Raw genomic sequence first — 20264 nt, forward strand, 5'->3', positions numbered from 1 at the left:
ACCCTAGCAAAATGGAGTCACTGAACGAAAAAATCGGCACTTATTAGAGGTTGTTCGTGTTTCCTTGCTAGCAGCAAAAATACCGATATCTTATTAGGGAGAAGCAATCACATCTGCCACATACTTGATCAATCGGGTACCTTCCAGCTCAATTAACTTCCAAACACCTCTCCAAGCTCTTACTAATGTCGTAGTTGCCCCAACCGTCCCAAATCTACCTCCTTGTGTTTTTGGTTGCGTGGCATTTGTGCATCTACACAAACACCAACGCACCAAGTTAACTTCTCATGCATTGCAATGTGTGTTTGTTGGATATGCATTGCACAAAAAGGGATATCGATGTTACCATCCTCCAACTCGACGAATGTATATTACAATGGATGTGGTGTTTCATGAAGATTCGATGTATTTTTCATCTAAGTCTAAACTTTAGAGGGAGTACCATAAGGAAATTCAGACTCTCGATTACGATTATCATATCTCTGAGGATGATGAATATGGACAATCTGAACTAGTGAACCAAGAAGCGGGTAAGTTGGATATGAGTCGTCAACAATTTGGGTCTGAAGATGTCTTCACTGAAATACCAAACCAATCATCGTCTGTTGAGGGTGTTCTTCATTTGGAACCTAATCCATTCATGAAACGGTTACCACACCGTCATAATAGAGGTATTCCTAAACTCACACATGAACCTGAACTGTCTACCAAAGTCAAATATCCTATGAGCAACTATGTGTCTAACCATCGTTTGTCTGAATCAAATAAGTCATTTGTAAATCAATTATCTATTGTATCTATTCCTAACAGTGTGCAGGAAGCCTTAGCTGATCCAAGGTGGAAAGCAACCATGAATGAAGAGATGAAATCATTGCAAAAGAATGAAACATGGGAACTCGTAGAATGTCCACCAGGAAAGAAGCCAGTTGGGTGTCGTTGGATCTATACTGTGAAGTACAAGGCAGATGGTAGTATTGAACGATTTAAAGCAAGACTGGTAGCAAAAGGGCACACTCAAATTTATGGAATTAACTACACAGAGACATTTGCACCTATAGCTAAGATCAACACGGTTCAAGTATTACTGTCTTTAGCTGCAAACCTAGATTGGCCATTACAACAGTTCGATGTGAAAAATGTCTTTCTGCATGGCGAGTTATCTGAAGAAGTATATATGGATCTTCCACTAGGATGCATGGTGTCAGAAAAGCAATGTTAGAAGGTGTGGAAATGGAAGAAGTCATTGTATGGGTTGAAGTAATCCCTGAGAGCATGGTTTGGAAGGTTCACAAAGTCATTAAGAGCTTTTGGCTATCGTCAAAGTAATTCAGATCACACTTTGTTCCTGAAAAAGCAACATGGTAAGATTACGACACTCATTGTATATGTGGATGACATGGTAGTTACAAGAAATGATCCTGAAGAAATAAAAGCTCTGCAAAATTATATATTTAGAGAATTCGACATGAAAGATCTAGGTCATCTGAAATACTTTCTTGGGATTGAAGTTTCTTGATCAAGTAAAAGAATTTTTCTGTCTCAAAGAAAGTATGCCTTAGATCTTTTACAGGAGACTGAAATGTCGGGATGTTAACCTGTTAATACACCAATAGAAGAAGGTCTGAAATTGTGTGTTGAGCCTAATCAAGTATCAAGCAATAAGGGAAGATACCAGAGACATGTGGGGAGATTAATGTACTTAGCTCATACAAGACTAGATCTTGCTTATGCATTGAGTGTAGTGAGTCAATACATGCACAATCCTGGAGAGCAACATATGAATGCAGTCATGCGTATTTTGAGGTATTTGAAGAATGCTCATAGGAAGGGAATTTTGTTTGCTAAAAATGTTGATCATCAGAGTATAGAAGTATATACTGATGCTGATTGGGCCGGTGCAGTGGATGATAGGCGATCTACATCTAGTTACTTTACCTTTGTAGGTGGTAATCTTGTGACATGGAAAAGTAAGAAGCAGAATGTCATCGCTCGTTCAAGTGCAGAAGCGGAATTTAAAGGTATGACTTTAGGATTTTGTGAGGCATTATGGCTAAGACTCCTCTTACAGGATTTAGGTTACCTATCTAGGCAACCAATCCGATTGTTTTGTGACAATAAAGCCGCATGTGACATTGCTCATAATCCAGTACAACATGATCGTACAAAGCATGTCGAGGCGGATAAATTCTTCATTAAGGAAAAGTTGGATGATAAGATTGTGGAATTGCCTAAGATTCGATCAGAAGATCAATTGGCCGATATCCTCACAAAAGCTGTCTCAAGTCAAGTGTTCTCAAAATTTTTAGACAAGTTGGACATGTGTGACATCTATGCACCAACTTGAGGGGGAGTGTTGAGATATTAGGTATGATTTCCTTATATCATTCTTTCCCTATATCATTTAGTGTTGAGATATTAGAAATGTTTAGATATTATGAAAGTTTAGATATTATGAATATTGAGATATTAGGAATAGTGAGATATCAGGAAAGTTGAGATATTAGGATATTAATTGTTATTTCCTTATATTATTATTTCCTTGTATCATTTTTTCCCATTCTTAGAATGGTGATTACCCTCTATATATACTCTGTACATGAATGAATGAAAATAAAAAATAAAAAAACTACCATTTATCAATTTGAAGAGACTATACACCAAAATTGATGCATTGGCCATAATGCTATAACTAAGAAGGGATAACCCTTGAACTCCATTGCATAGACAAATATATGACACATATTTAAGTCAATAACAACTAATTAAATTGTTTTATATATATAGACAGAGAATACAAGTTTTGAGTATTAATAAGATTACTGGAATTAATTTTTAGGAATAAACATGCTTCACTGAATTATAGTGAGTCAATCATAAACTCATAAACTCTTTTCTTTGATAATGAAAGGTCTATTCCAATTTTGAAGATGGTGGTAAAAAGCTGCTCCAATTTTTCTTTCAATAGCAAAAGGTGTTCATACAAAGGGTCTTTAAGCATCAGCTCATTAATATTTTCTCCAAAGCTCCTCGAATTTTTGTTAGAATAGAAAAAGGTGTGTATATGATGTCTTAAATATCACCAGTGCAGTATACCCAGCGTTATCCACTAAGAATGATAGAATAGAGAAAAGCAAATGATGGGAGTTTACTAAAAGGATTAGAACGCATGGAATAGAGACAATCAAGTGATGGAAATTTGTTTAAATGGTTGGTATGGCAGGGAATATGTTTCCTTTTTTTTTTTTTTTTTTTTTTTTTCTCATGGGCTGAAAACCAAAAGAATGTATATATTTCTTCTCCGGCTAGGGTTTACTGCAGATTTTCTAGGGTTTTTGTGTTTCTGACTCCATGGGCAAGAAGCACAAGAGGCCAAACCACACTACCTCTTCTCCTCCACCACTACACCATGACCACCGCAACAAGCGCCATTCATCTTCAACCACAGACTCAGCTACGCACCATCAAACCCCTAAGCGACCCAGCTTTCCCACATACCTCGAAACCCCCAATTTGAGCCCGAAAGTTAGACTCCTATGCGAAATAATAGCCAACACCCCGTCCTCTACCGTCGAAGAGGTCTTGCACGACACCGCCATTAGGGTTTCTCCAGAAGACGTCGAAGACTCTCTCAAACTCTCCTATGGCTTCCCCGGCTCCGCCGTGAAGTTCTTCCGTTGGTCCGGCCACCAGCTCAATGACAACCATAGCCCATACTCTTGGAATTTGGTCGTGGATATGCTGGGCAAGAATTTGTTGTTTGACGCAATGTGGGACGCGGTCAAGTCCATGAAGAAGCAAGGTTTGCTGTCTTTGGCCACTTTTGCTTCTATTTTTAGTAGTTATGTGATTGCGGATCGGGTCCGAGAGGCGATCATGACGTTTGATGTTATGGAACAGTACGGTTGTCCTCGGGACATCGTGGCTCTTAATTCTCTGCTTAGCGCAATTTGTAGGGATGGGAGAACAGTGCAGGCGGCAGAGTTTTTGCGCAATGTGAGGGGTTTGATTAGGCCGGACGCGGATACTTATGCGATTTTGTTGGAGGGTTGGGAGAGTGAGGGGAATTGTGGTGCTGCTAGGCAAACTTTTGATGAGATGGTGATGGATATTGGTTGGGATCCAGGAAATGTGTCAGCATATGAATCGTTTTTGAATGCTCTGCTCCATGGTCCAGATGGAAGGCGCGAAGCTATGAAGTTTTTTGAGATAATGAGGGATAGACAGTGTTCTCCCGGGATGAGGTTTTACAGGATTGGCCTTCAGGAGTGTGTGAAGACAAGTGATTCAAAAGGGGCCCAGTTGCTTTGGCAGACAATGTTAAGTAGGAATATTGGTAGACCCGATACTGAAATGTATAATTCTATGATTGCCCTGCATTGTTCGTGCGACAATATTGTTATGGCAAGAGGGATGTTGGATGAGATGGTTTGCAATGGGGCATTCCCGGATTCGGAAACTTACAATGTATTGTTTAGGTTCCTGATTAGAAGAAGGAAGTTAGAGGAGGCTTTTTCAATATTCAGTGAAATGGTTCAAAATGAGTGTGTGCCTGACCTGACAAACTGTAATGCAGCGGTTAGGATCTACTTGGATCTTGGGGACGTCTATAAGGCTATAAAGGTTTGGAAATACATAATTGAGAATCATGATTCTGGCTTGGAGGAGACAGGGAATTTGCTGGTTACAGGTCTGCGTGATCATGATAGGATCCCGGAAGCAGTTAAATATGCCAAGGATATGATTGTCCGAGGGATCAAATTGACCTCTTCCACATTGTCAAAGTTGAAACATGCCCTTGTTGAAGTGGGAAAGGGACCAGTATATGATGAGCTTTTGAGAAAGTGGAAAACTCGTTAGGTCAGTTCAAAGTGCTTTCTTTTGGTACATGAGTTGTTCATGCTGTTGTTTAGAGAAAATAATTTAATTATACAAAGCCATGTAGGCTTCCGCTTAATGCCCTTTCCTCATTTTCTTTGTGCCAATATAGAAAAACTGAAAAAGTGGCATTTGGATGAATAAACTAGTGACATTGATTGGTATTGAATAATGAATATGTTTTTCTTTGTTTGAATATGTTTACTATCTGAGTATATAGTGTTTATTCTTTATATCTTATCTATTCTCTAGTTTCTTTGGCCAGTGTTATTAAAGGCGATCGCCTAGGCCATCAGGCCAAGCCAAGCCAGGTGAATAAAAGTTGCCTCCTGAACACCTAGGCAAGACAGTTTCAAGGAGGCAATGCCTAGGTGGTTGCCTTAGGATAAGGGGTAAGGCATAGTGACTACTTTTGAGTGTGGGTTAAGATCAAACACACTTAGATTGTAATTTAGTTCAATCTAACATTAGATTAAGTATAAGATGACATATTATATTATCAATTATAGTTATAGTGAGTTGGAGGGTTATCAATCTAGCATTAATGGAAATGATGACATTTTTAATTTCAATGATGATTGATAATGATGCCTAAAGATTCTCTAGGATGTTCATTCTCTTATTTGTTTTTTATTTTGATTTTTAGATGTTTAGAAAATTAAAGTATACATTTAGATTGGATGAATTTCTCTAAACAATATGATGTTTCTTATGATGAGGGTATGATATTTAACACCTTGAATAATTTTGATAGATAAAGAATTAAATTGTATTAAAAAGAGTCGCTAAAAGAGTGACCCAAGGGATACAAGAAACAACCTTCCTCCACCTCCAAGGCTCAAACAAGAGAAAAATTTACCAAAAGAATTAGAGCCTCAATAAGTACCCAACCAATCAAAGAAACTTACTAAAGTTAGAGAACAATCATCTATAAACAATTTAGTCTTTGATCAAAGAAAGCAAACAAAAACGCTTTTTAGTCTTTGGATTGAAAATATCTAGTCATCGAATGCAATTCTATTCCTTGCCTTTCAAATTGTCCAGAATATGCATTAGGGTCTTGCGCTTCTTACCCATAAAAGAACCATTTCACCCCAAAAGGTCTCTCTAAAAGGCGCAAAAAGTAGCTCTCATAAAACTCGTCTTTTCACAGTGGAGAAGCAAGTGATATATAGATTTTTCATGCAAAAGTAACACCTATTTGCTAAAGACCAACCTCATTTTTGAACTTGATCCAAGGTTAGAACTTTACCCCACGTTGCCTCCCACACAAAAAAGCGAACTCTAGGTTGCACCCACGAAAGCCAAACCCCTCTAATTGGAAATGACCCGAAATTGTTTGGCTCCAAAGCGTTGTAAACACTTGAGTAATTATTACTATTTTTTTTAATTTTAAAAGACTGCATGAGGGATGAAACATTAATAGTATTGATTATTAAAGACAACACTTATGTTGGTTAAACATCAAGTAGGTAAATATATGTATTTTTGTTAATTGCCATACTATAGTTAGTCTATCGCCTTGTTTCTTGCCTTAAGCTGAAAGCAGTCTTATCGCCTTAACATCGCCTTTTGCTTTTGACAACATTGGCCATAACTATAGGATTGTTTGACCTTGCTTCTGAGGTTTTAGGTGCACAATTTAAATAGAGTCCTTTTGTTTTTTACAGCAGAAATATTAAAGCAATGTGTTTTGTTGGCGTCTCTTTCTAACCAACTATAGTCTTTATGGTTTGGTGGATGGTTTGAATTTGCTGGCTTCTTGATATTTCTTTGATTCCATGTATACACATCTTCTCTTGGACCATATGCATCAACAAATGGGTTACATAAATTAGACAATAGACCATTCAAGCCTGACTCAAGTGGCAAGGGGTTGGGGTGGTGATGTGGGAGGTTCAGAGGTTTGAGATCCAGCAGGGAAAAAAAATGTTATCTATCAAGAAAAAAAATCCATGAATTAGTCAATAAAATGCTAAATGCCAGTTTATCAGTTTCTTACATTTCTAATTCGTCTATTTGTTCATTGCTCCCTCAAACAAAGTTTTGCTTTGCTGCTGGGTGAGGAATGAATGTGTTCATTTTTGCTAGTTGCATATATTCATTGGTCTACCCATCAGTAATTGTGCACTTCATTTTTTATTTTTCTAGCTTGTTCCTATACGTTTGTCAAGCCTTATTACCAGTAGCATTTTCTTAGCTTACAAGGTTTTCTGGGAAGAAGTTAAATAGATGTTTTGATGTATACAAATTGAATCAAATAACCTGCTTTGTTGAAGCAAATGGTGGACTTAGAACTTTGTTAAGTTATTACTCTTTTGGATTTTCCTCCCCCCCCCCCCTTCCCCCCTTTTTTTTTCTGTTTGTGGGGGTGCAGGGGGGCATAGGACAAGGTGATTAGTAAAGGAAAGAAAAAAAGGAGAGATGAGATGTCACTTGAAAGAAAAAAAAATTGGGGAAGAGATGTGATAAAAAATATGGGAAAGGATGTACTAAGGAATCTACTTGATCTTCTCTAATGCCTCCAAGGCCCTCAAGTCACCTGACATAATAAAAGGTATCCTCTTAGGGAAAAAACTATGGCATAATTTTCTTAGCTAAAAAAGATTCACACTTTTAGAATTTCCAGACATATAATTTGTAGGGGTATCGTATGGTCATCTACTCCTATTTGTCACCCAATCCAGGCTTCCACTTTGGTTGTAAGGAATAATAAGCTTTCCTTTATCAACTTCATAGATAGGTTAGGGGAGGGATAGTTGGGAGTGTATCATTTGCTGTTTCTTCTATCCTGCTTTTGCACTACTTGCATGTAACATCTGAACATAGGTTGCACCCCCTTTTTTTATGTAGGTGCTTTTATTGATATATATTTCTAATTAACCTACCAGAGGAAAAAAATTTCGGGCTTCTACTTTTCTTGTAAATTGTTATGCAAGGAAGCCTCAAATCAAAGACATTCTTCATATTCTAGTGAGACTAGTATCTTATAAGGACTTGAAATAGTCCTAAAGATGTCAAATAACCCCTAACATATGACCAACAATATAGACCAATCGGATTATCCAATATGCTCCTCATATCCACATTTAAACTGTGTCTGTTTAGAATATCTTAGCCTATGCTCCAGTATCATTACATCTATTCTTGTCTTCATGCCCTTTTTTTGTGTTTGCTTGCCATGTTCTCTTGCATGGTCTTGCAATTCATCCATTTTTGGCTGATTAATACAGTTGTCTTTATCAATGAAATGAAAAATCAATTCAACTTCTCTTTGTTGGTTAATCCAATACTTTGTTCATTGCTCTCCTTGTCAGACCACAGGAAAAAAAAAAAAAAACCTCATCTTTCTCTTTGGTCTGAATTTTAGCTTTGGTATTCTTCCTTGTGCTGCTGGAATTCTTAATCCCATGGTCAAGTCCTTTAGTTTTTTGTTTGGAGCTTCTTGTTTTGAGCCCTTGGGCTTGGTGAAAGTCTTGTCTCTGTTTAGTTCGAGAAATTCCTCTAAGAATGTATCATATTGCAGAGTCCTTTTCATGGGGGAAAACCATTTCTGCAACTTCCACAATTCGTGCATACTACTCTCACTCTCTGTTCCCATTCTCCCATATAAAATTTAGTCTTTTATTGGAACTGGAAATGTTTCCCAGAAAACTTAATAAGGAACTCATCTTTGTGAATTATCTGATCTCATTAAGCCGAACAATGTGAGTATTCATTGTAGGAGGCTACAGACCTTTGTATCCCGGTGAACAGAGTGCTAATTGACTGCCTATGTTGAAATGCACCCCGAGGGGCGAATCACTTCTCAAGGGCAGTGTTTTCCCATGTCTTGATTGATTGTCTTCTCATTCTCTAATTTCTAGAAAATTTTATCTTTATTTGTTTATATATACATAAGCATGTATACACATATATAAACATCCACACCCACACACATAAAAGATAGTCTCTGACAAGAATGAGGTACCAATGCTAGAAGAAAAGGAAAAAAAAAAAAAAACATATAATAGGCAAGGAGCATGTTAATTAGGCACCAAAAAGCTAAAATATAAATTGGAGCTATAACAATAACATGGAGGTCTAACTTGCTGGTAAAACTTCTCTGGATGTTTTCCTGTTATTTTGACAAGAACTGAAAATTCTGTGCATTGGGTTGTGGTATGAGATCAACTTTAGAAGCTGAAAATGCAATATTTCCTTAGGCAGATTCTTAGTTTTCCTCAAAATTTCCAAATTGTAAGGTCAACCATTTTTAAGGTTTTCTTGGAGTTTGGATTTATATTTTGGCATCATAGCCTTTGCATCCTACAAAAACAGCATATTAAGATAGTGAGACATTGAGGAAATTCCCTAGACAACACTTTGCCTATTTGTAGCCTAATTTTTTTGATAGAGCATAATCTATCAAAAAAATTATGCTCTAATGTGGGAGTTTGCGAGATCAAGTCCATTGAGAACTCATTCACCTAGTAGATGGTGGACAACTTGACATCCTTCAGTGGGTGTGGATTTGGAACTTTGTCGTTGGTGTAGGCCTAAATTGCTATTACTAGACAGAGAAAAAAATATAGCAAAAAGCTTTTGATGAAATATTAATCATTTTCAAGGTAACATTTGAAGAAATTATGAAGAGTGTGGGTAAATGAAGTGTGGGGTTTCTTTAAGAACAAGTTGGTCCTTTGTGAATATATGGGGGGTTCTCAGTTGTAGTTCTGTCATTTTAAGGAAGATGGATGGTTTTATACATGTTAACCAATTTTACTAAAAGTATAAGCTTGTAGGATTTGGGTCCACAATGTGTATTATGTTCTCCAACACCCTTCGTCACTTACAACCTTATGCCTACACGTGGAGTGACATATAGGCAAACATGGGCCCACAATAAACAAACCACAAAGGGCCTCCTTTGAACTTAATGAAATGGGGAAATAAACTCATGATGAGATTTGAATACATGACCTTCTACCAAACAAGGCCTTAACACAATGTTAGACAACCAATTTTCTAAAAAGCTTAAGTTTGTAGAATTTTGGCCCATAATGTATATTATGCACTCCAGCAATAAATGATTATAATTCTTATGTGCTGCAAACAGAATAACAGTGGAGGTACTCTGTAACCACTTACCTCACTGCATTCCTCTATTGGCCTGCTAGGCCTAGACCCCTGAATTGAGAAAATACAACTTTGCTTCCCTTCACTCCATAATTTCAGATCTAGCTTTAGTTGCTCTGGTTTTGTGAATACGTCCAAGGATAAGTTGGTGCTGAAGGTTTTGTGGGATAAATTTGAAATATTTTGGCTTTTGTGCTATCTGAACATTTTTGAAGATCTGTGATATCTATGTATGGATATAGTAGGCATGGTTGGTTACAGCTGGTATTATTTGGAATGAAACACATTCATTATGAAACCTATTGTTCAGTTAATACCCACTTGGCTGCTTATATCGTGACCCTTTGGAGTTTGGACAGACAATTCTTCAAAAAACAAAGAATTGAATGGTGTGAGCTGAAGACCTTCTGGTGGAACCCCCTCTTTCCTTTACTGAGGCACCAAAGTGATGAAGTTTGAAGATGGACTTGCCATGAGCAGAAGATTTCCTTGGTGATTGGCTACACATGATTTGATAAGAGGAGTTACACTCGGTTGTGAGCTACCAGTCCAGAGGGCGACATACAGGTTGATTAGCTTCCCCCCTCCCCATGTGTGAGCTCTATAAGCAACTGTTCCTCCATGCAACTGAGGATGATGCAGTAGTTACTAGTAACTACTAAGACTCTGAGAACCAATTTTCTGAGTGATATTCATTTTGTAATGGGTACAAGTTTCTTCCAGTTAGCACAAAAACATGCTCTTCAGTTAATGTTTTCTTCCTCATGGTATGGACAATTGCTGGCTACTGTTAATGTTACCAACTTTAAGAAGGTGGTGTTGATAAAAATGTAATCTTTGTACTTACTAATTTTAATTTAAGATGTCTCTAACATGAATTTTGTTAAATTTGTTAAATTAGAAAATTTATTGAAATCTTTGTACTAGTTTTAATTGTATTCTTAGTTGAATAATTGACAAAATTATCTTGACACCACCCATCCATGTCTTAATTTAGGGTTCAGACTTTTTTCCAAGGTAATTTCAATTCTAGAGTATATCCAAATATCTAATAAGTCATCTTATTAGCATTTTTTCATACAGAAAAGAAAAAACTGGTGGAGAAACCAGTGTGACAAAACATTTAGTGTGGTTTCTCCTTCCATCTAGGCATATTTCTAAGTTGAGAAATAGGTGAAAGTCAAGGATGAATACTTCCTCATTTCACTTTCAATTTTATTAAAATAAAATTAATTATAATGAAAAACATTTAAGCATATGATAAATAATGATTATAGATTACTGCAAATTTGAAAAAATATTTAAATTTTTTCTACAGTGACCAAAATAAGTCTTATAAATGAGCATTTCATTTTAATTCAACAAATTAATAACAAGTAGTATAAAATATGAAGATGTATTGAATAATGCAAATATGTTTTTGGAGATGTTACCTCTCATTGGCTTTAGAAGATGGTCAAGGGAGTAAGGGGAGTTAGTCTATTCACCATAATAGTAGTAAATAAAATTATTTAACAAATAGTCATCCACAGCAAGCTGGAATAGCTCAGTTGGTTAGAGCGTGTGGCTGTTAACCACAAGGTCGGAGGTTCAAGCCCTCCTTCTAGCGTATTGTTTTATAATTTTTGTTTTACAAAAAAATTCCTGAATTTGAACTTTGAAGTTCAAGCCCTCCAACTAGGTTGTCTTTAGAACTTTTAATTTTTAAAAATTATTTTATGATCATGACCAAATTATTTAGAATTCTAAGAGGATGAATGAATTCAAGGCTCTTGCATTATGTGCTTTTATTTGCTTTTGTGTTTGGTCTTTGACCAACAAACCGAGTAGAATAGGTGCATGTTGTATTGAATGTGGAATTTGTATAGCGAATATGCCCTTATTTGGTTATATTTAACCATAGCAAATCTGAAGATGTAATGCTTTCAATACAAAAAGAATGTTTATGAAAATATTTTATCATTATTTCTATGTACGAAAATAGAAGTATTTCCTAAAAAGGAATTTTTAGACTTTTTACAATATAATCAAATATAAATGAATCATAGATCCAAGAAGAGTATAGATGATGAATCAATGAGGTAGATAGTTGTTTTTATACTTTGCACCAACCATGCCCTTGTGATTATTTGACAAGTCATATATTAGATTTGTTTGTGCGTGTGTGTGTGTGTTTTTTTTTTAACTTTTTGCTAAAAACAACTTACTTTCATATTTCAAATATATATATATATATTTACAACTTATTTATTAAATTTTCCACTAAATAGAAAAGTAAAAATATTTAACTTTTTCTTAGTACTAAAAATAATATATTGATTTTCTTTATTTCTTTATTCCTTAATATAAATAAAATATTAAAAAAAACAACTTAATACTTAAAATTATTAAGTACTATTTAGTTTTAAATTTTATTTAGAATTAAATAAAAGAACAAACACCATCTTAATTTAAGTAAAAAATAAACACCATCTTAGTTTAAAGTATTTTATACGTTGGATTGTGACTTATTAGATATCAATTGCACCATGGATTTCGTTCAAAAATTAGTATTTGATAGGAAACTAAGATTTAGGATGATCATTAGATCCTTAGTTTTGGCTCGTTCAAGTTTAGTGCACATCTCTTTGAATTGGATTGAATTGTTTTTTTTTTCTTTTCTTTTTTCATTGATGTCCACATGTTTCTCAGAGCTATGTATGCAAGAATAAATTAGTTCTTGTTTAAACTATGCAAGAATAAACATAGTTTGATTTATTAATGGAGATCGACAGATTTTGATTACTCAAATGAATAAATCTAGAAAAAATAAATAAATAAAATAAGAGTAGCATGATTTTCTAGAATGGTGAAGAGAAAATAATAATAATAATAATAATAATAATAATGTAGATGTGTGTCGTGTAGTAGAGAGTTTAAAAGAAAAAAAAAATAAGGATATGTGTAGACGTCTAAGAAGGAAGAAACAAAAGAAGAAGAAAAAAAGTGTTATTTATATAATGGGGTGTGGAGGTGGAATTGTGGTTAAGTGACAGTTGGACTATAGGAACAATAATAATAATAATAATAATAGTTTCATGTATAGGTTTTAATTTAATTTAAGTATATAAAGAAATGAATAGTGGGGGTAAGATTAGGAAAGAAAATGAATTTTACAATAATTTGGAAACTCAGTAAATTAATTTATTATTGTTTAGTAAGTTGAAAATAATATTGAGTAGTAATAATATTAGCATGAGAAATTAATTAGGATCCCTAATACTAAATAAAATGTTTTTAAGATTGTCAAATTTTTACCCTTAGATAATTGTGTATGATATTATGTTAGGTGAGAAGTAAATTCGTCAAGCTAAATACTTCAAGTTTTTGAGCGCTTCTTCAAGGTAAGGGAAATTAATGCAGACTTTTATAAAAGAAAATAATTTCCTTTTTATATTGTATTTTGAAATGTGTAAAAATATTATTTTTATCTTTTCGCATGGATCAAATATGTGCTTTGTATGGAAATCATATTTGAGAATTTTTTTTGTTTCTGAAAAAATGAAAATTTTTGGATATTTTGTTTTACAAGTTTGAATTAATGAAATAAAGTGCAACTCTGGTTCCTATGGCTCCAATCAACGGGTTATAATTGTTGACATTTCTATGGCCCTAGTCAACGGGTTATAATTGTTGACATATTCCGCCCTAATCAACGGGTTATAATAGTTGATATTATATGGCCCTAATCAACATGTTATAATTATTTACCTTATGACCCTAGTCAACGAGTTATAATAGTTGATCTTATGACCCAAGTCAACGATTTATAATTGTTGACATTTGGTTTTGTTCATCTTAAATGGAACAAATTTGAAACTAGTTACTCAATTGTGAAGCCCCACCTAATTCAGCACCATTTGTCATACGATAACCAAAGTAAAGATATTTTGAATGTATTCGATTTGGTTTTGATGAGGAATTATTTTGAAATGGATATGAGAAAGTTTTGTTGAAAAGTTTGAATGTATTAGTATTTTGAGCTCAAAAGTTTTTATGAAAGTAAGTATATGTTATATCTTATATTAACAAATATGATTAAAAATGTTTGATCCATGAAACTGTATTAATGTTCTTATTGGGCTTTAAGCTCATCCCCCTTTTTGATAATCTTTCAAGTAACCTCAGTTCAAGTGAGGAGTGGCCGTTAGGAAGGAAATTTGGCTTTATTAGGAAATTTGTTTAAACTCTTTCTATTTTGGACATTGTTTAGATGTTAAAACTTAATTCTCGTTTGAATTATTTTAAGTTTGGAGTTATTTGGACAATAACACTTTAGTTGATGTATTAGTTTTTTTTAAAGTTGATACTTGGAGATTTTATAATTTTGTCCTACTACTCTGAACAAAAATTTGGTAATTGGTAAATTTCCAATTATAATACGAATGTTGTCATTTCCTCTTTGAGCTTTTGAGCTTGAGGTGTGAAATGACCGTCATGCCCTTGGAGTGGGTTTTGGGGCATGATAGAGTGTTATCAAAGCACTAGGTTATGATCTTGTTGAGAACTTGTTTTAGTTTACTTTGGGGATAGATGAGTGACGCATTAGTTTCACTTTCAGTTTCATCTTTTATAAATTCCTATTCTTCCTTATAAATCTAATTTGTCTAATTGGTTTTCTAGTGACTAATTTAGTTATACCTAATGCTTCATAGGACAACATACCACCAAGAAGACCAATATCTTCCCAAAACAGTCAAGCTAATAATGATGTACCTCATCCACTTGAGGGTTTGCCTCCCATGAATGTAGAAGGGCTTTATAAGTATCTTGACTTTAGTTGGTTTGGTTTAGCGTCAGGATAGAGCTATTGAGACTCAAGCTCTTGGACAACCCTCATCTTCTAAGGGTAGCTCATTTGATGACTTTAATAAGTTAGGTCCTTCTTACTTTTCTTATACTTCAGACCCAACAGAAGCAGAAGTTTGGATTCTTAAGATAGAGAAATTCTTTGATGTTATAAATTGCTCTGAGGAGCAAAAAGCCTCTTGTGCAACATTTATGTTAGATAAAGAAGCAAATCATTGGTGGCGTATGAGCAAAAGACATAAAGGATCAGAGACCTATAGTTTGGAGACAGTTTAAGGAGGTATTTTACAAAAAATACTTCCTCGACAATGTTAGACGACAAAAAGTAGGAGAATTTGTTCGTTTGGAACAAGAAGATATAACGGTGGCCCAATATGAGGCTAAATTTACAGAGTTGTCACGTTTTGCTCCACAATTGATTGCTATAGAGGAGAAAAAGACATTAAAGTTTCAGGATGGATTGAAACCTTATCTAAAGAACAAAATATCTATTTTGAAGCTTAGTGTATATTCAGGGGTTGTAGATAGAGCCCTTATAGCGGAAAAGGATAATAAGGAGCTTCAACAGTATAGAGAACAACAAAGGAAAATGAGTAAGAGTGATGGTGCCCATGATAACCAAGAACCAAAAAGGTTCAGTTCAATTGAGAGTCATATTAAAGGGGAAGTAGTGCAAAATTTAGATGTGACTTGTTCTATTTGTGGTAAGAAACATTGGAGTAAACCTTGCTATAAAGAGTCTGAAGCTTGCTTTGATTGTGGGAAGCATGGACATATAATTCGGGATTGTCCAGAGAATAAAAAGTTTATAATTGGGAAGCCTAAGAAGGAGAATAAGATGGATAAACAGAAACCTAGAGTCCAAGGGCGGATGTTTGCTACGACTCATCAAGATACTCAAGCCACTTCTGATGTTGCAACAGGTACTATTCAAATTTACACTTTATTACTAGAGCCTTGATTGACCTAAACTCAACACACTATTTGTTTCAATATCTTTTGTTGATTTGTTGGTTATGCTTGTTGGTAGCCTAAACTTTGATTGGATTGTTTCTATTCCTATGGGACATTCTATTGTGAATAATATAATGTTTGGAGGTTGTCTTATAATGACTAGTTATATGAAGATGTTATTTGACTTAGTACTTCTTGACCTTTAGGATTTTGATGTGATTGGAGATGGATTGGTTAGTTTCCTTCTATGTCTCTATTAATTATTTTGGTAAAAGGGCGATTTCCATATTCTTGACCAATATAAGTTTAGTTTTAAGGGAAAGCATGTGGTTAGACCATTGTCTATGATCTTGGTTTTATGGGTTAGTTTCTTGCTTAGGAAAGGTTGTTAAGGGTTTTATGCCTATGTGGTGCGAGATGGAAAAGATACTATGTTCTATTATTGTCCAGTTGATAAAGGTCTAGTGAAGCAATCTTAGTAATCGAGAGGTCACTTAGGAAGTAGATGAAGAGATAAGAGAAAAACATTTTCATTTATTTTAAGACTCATATATGTCAAGTTTAGAGGACTAAACTTCTATTAAGGAATGGAGAATGTAATGCCCCAAACCCAATTTAGAGGTAAAATCGTAATTTGAAAAATGAAAATTTTTGGAGATATGATATTTTGTTTTGCAAGTTTGAATTAATAAAATAAAGTGTTTGACTTTGGTTCCAATGGCTCCAATCAACAGGTTATAATTGTTGACCTTATGACCCTAGTCAGCGGGTTATAATAGTTGACCTTATGGCCCTAGTCAACGATTTATAATTGTTAACATTTGGTTTTGTTCGCCTTAAATGGAATAAATTTGAAACTAGTTACTCAATTGTGAAGTCCCACCTAATTGGGCACCATTTGTTATACAATAACCAAAGTAAAGATATTTTGAAGGTATTCGATTTGGTTTTGATGAGAAATTGTTTTGAAATGGATATGAGAAAGTTTTATTGAAAAGTTTGAATGTATTAGTATTTTGAACTCAAAAGTTTTTATGAAGATAAGTATATATTATATCTTCTATTTGCAAGCATGATTAAAAATGTTTGATCTATTAAATTGTATTCATGTTCTTTATTGGGTTTTGAGTCCATCCCCTTTTGTTGATAATCTTTCAAGTAACCTCAGTTTGGGTGAGGAGTGACCATTAGGAGGGAAATTTGGTTTTATTAGGACATTTGTTTAAACTCTCTTTATTTTGGACATTGTTAGATGTTAAAACTTAACTCTTATCTGAATTATTTTGAGTTTGGAGTTATTTGGACAATAACACTTTGGTTGATGTATTAGTTTTTTTAAAGTTGATACTTGGAGATTTTAGAATTTTGTCATACTACTTTGAACAAGAATTTGGTAATTGGTAAATTTTCAATTATAATACGAATGTTGTGTCGTTTCCACTTTGAGCATTTGGGCTTAAGATGTGAAATGACTATCATGCCCTTGTAGTGGGTTTTGGGGCATGACAGTTTTAGGTCATTATTTGTCCCTTTTGATCTACTCCCTTGTAAATAAAAGTTCCACAAAGATTTAGGAAATATGGCTTAAGAAATCTCACCCATCACTTAGCACTCCATAAAATCCAAATACAAACTTGTTGTCGCTATTGCTACCGAACTCAACTGGGTGTTCGCTCTCCAATGCAATTGTCCTCCAACCCATTGTTTCGCTCTTTCTTGAGACGTATGACCATTGATTTTCATTTCATTCACAATCAGTGCTCTTTGTGTCGCTTGTGTCATCAAAAAATCAACTAGCAAATATTCTAGTAAAATCGTTGTATCATAGCCCCTCTCTTTCTCTCAAGATCAAGATTGGAATTTGGAGCTCCGTTTTTAAGGGTATGTTAGCAAAATTTAATGTTTATCCTTAGTTTAAACATTGGTATTATATATAAGTCTAACTTACAATAAAAAATTATTATTATTAGTTTGAATTAGAATAGAAGATAGACTCAAATATTATTTATATATAAATATTCATCAATATACCATGTTAAATATTAGGGACATACCTATAATTATAAATTATTACATCTAGTAGCAGATCATCTTAGTAGATATACCAAATTCTTAGTTTGAACTTCCCAACCAATATTTTGAAAGGAACAAAAGGCATTAGGTTTGTTTAATCCAAATACGAAAAGATTGGGAATTATATCACATTCCATTTCTAGTCCACCAATATTATATGAACTAAACGCAATATAAAAAGCGATTTCATTAAGATACTAACCATTCTTATCATATACTTCTATTGGGTTTGGGCAGTTAGACGTGTGGATAGAAGGCTAAGCCCAAATTCCAGGTTGGTTATCTAGAATATTCCAACTTAGATCCAATTTCATCTGCTAAACCTTCAACCAAACGTGTTTCTTTCTCCGTTACTTCCTCTCTTTTTCTTGATATCATGTGAACTGATTTATTTTGAGCTTTGTGCGGCTTTGCATTCAAGTCGGGACGGCTGCGTCACCAGTCAGCGTGTTGTGCATCATGAAAAAATATTCTTAGTTTTCATGTGGGGGGAGTGTGCAGTGAAGTATTCTAAGTCCATACAGGCACGAAACGCATCGTATCACATGGTTTACATGTTAGGGGGGGCGGGCGGGCAGTGGTCCCGAAATATGTGTGAATGCTCGTATTTTAAGCATCCATTCATCAATTTTGTGTTTTACCATTTATATTCTTATTCTACGGCCCACTTGGATGGAGATTTTTGGTAGGCCATGTAAATAAAATTACGGGGAAAAAGGAAAGTGTGGACCCCGCATTTCGGCTCAATGCGTTTCCCACTCGATGGCGAGCTCGCTTTTTATTTTGAAAAATTGGTTTTTATTGATTATTTGAAAATGACTTGGAGTCGCCACTTATTTTTGTTTTATTTTTAAAGGGTAAACAAAATAAGAAAGAAAAACCCTAAGTGTGACTCCTTATTTTGGAAAAGGTGATCTACGAAAAACCGGATCGGGTTCGGGGGTCAGATTACTTATCGGGAAGGTACGGTAAAGACCGTAGCACCCCTCTAAGTCCCTAAAGTCGGGTCTCTACTAACAAAATGAAGCAATCGTGACATCTAATAGAGAAATCAATAAATACCCGAATTGATCATGCACATATGGGAATCAATACATGTATATAGAGTGACCAGAGCGAGAATAGGTGCGTACCTGACCAACGAGCCACCATGCGCTATCAAGAGAAGAGGTTAGTGCATAATAAAGAGCATAAACATAGCTCACATGTCACTAAATCGAGTACAAAATCATCAAAGGCATGCATGGCACTCCACTCAAAATTCATTTTTATTTTAAAGAAATTTTATTTGATGTTGGGCCCCCACCAAAGCCCATTTATTTTTGCATGAATTAATTCCATAAATTCCATCATTTGGGATTACGGAATTTGATTCTTGCTTATTTTAAAACATTTTTAAAACAGAGGAGGTGTGAAAATTGCTTGCCAGAAAGAAAGATGGCAGCAAGATTTTATTAAAAATGAGAGGATTTTTGGAATCTAAACATTTTAAGGATGAAAAATAGGGAAGTTGGGATAGTTTGAGAATTTGGAATTTGGAAAACATTTGAAAATAGAGTTAGGAAATTATCTTTAAAATAGCAATAACATAATAATAATAATAATAAAATGTAGAAAACCACATGGTCAAGGGTTGCATGCCAAAGGTGGCCATGCAAGTCATGGATAAAGGTGGGTCCAGGTTGCCATAGTTGGGTATTGGATATGAACTTCAGATCTTTCTTCCTTGGGTTGACTTTTCTAACTCTTCATTCAAGACACCTGATGTGGCATCTCCAACTTTGTTTCTACCAGCATCACCTCAAGATTACAGGTGACTTTAGGATTAATCTCTTTCTCTAAGGGAAACCTTTTATTCTGCACTTCTTCCAAATAGTAGTCCTTTGAGATTGTAGCAATCATTCTGTCACCATAGCGCAGCCAATTTTCCATATGCATTTTATCTCACCACCTTAGAAATCTTCAAACATTTGTGTCTCATGACGTCCCACACTTATTGTTGAAAACATCTTTATTTTAATCACTGACAACTCCAACCACTTCTCCATCTGAACACAAAGTTCCGCCTGTGAATACTTTGACTGCTGGTGCACTTTCAAGTGAGCCTCCTCTTAGTGCGCTGAAGGCATAAGATAAGCTGACGAACCTCTAACTGCAGCCACAATGACAAGACTCCATGCATGCGACTGTTCAATCAAAGAGATGCTAGGGTTGCACCATATATCATTCAATGGGAACTTGAGAGCAGCTGCCCAACTCCAAGAAATCACGTAAAGTGGCATTTTGTACACTAGCCTCCAATAAGTACCAATCGGAGGATTTGAACCAGGTCAAGAACTACTGCCATCACCTGCAAAGGCCAGAGTACGCACAAGAGCAGGATGGTCGCTGCTCCA

At 34.9% G+C, this 20264-nt stretch overlaps 1 protein-coding gene and 1 non-coding gene across 2 annotated transcripts; both read left to right on the forward strand.

The window, feature by feature from the left end:
• The first annotated feature begins 2980 nt into the window (after positions 1 to 2980).
• Positions 2981 to 10871, forward strand: LOC117909761 (pentatricopeptide repeat-containing protein At1g77360, mitochondrial-like). Its single transcript, XM_034823819.1, has 2 exons — positions 2981 to 4857; positions 10353 to 10871. Exon 1 carries the CDS (start codon positions 3349 to 3351, stop codon positions 4855 to 4857), a length of 1509 nt encoding a protein of 502 aa, XP_034679710.1. The 5' UTR covers positions 2981 to 3348; the 3' UTR covers positions 10353 to 10871.
• A 657-nt stretch (positions 10872 to 11528) lies between these two features.
• On the forward strand, positions 11529 to 11602 carry TRNAN-GUU. Its single transcript has one exon. It is a non-coding gene; the product is annotated as a tRNA-Asn (tRNA).
• Positions 11603 to 20264: the final 8662 nt, after the last annotated feature.

Source organism: Vitis riparia, unplaced genomic scaffold (assembly GCF_004353265.1).
Source record: "Vitis riparia cultivar Riparia Gloire de Montpellier isolate 1030 unplaced genomic scaffold, EGFV_Vit.rip_1.0 scaffold315_pilon_pilon, whole genome shotgun sequence".
Lineage (NCBI taxonomy): Eukaryota > Viridiplantae > Streptophyta > Magnoliopsida > Vitales > Vitaceae > Vitis > Vitis riparia.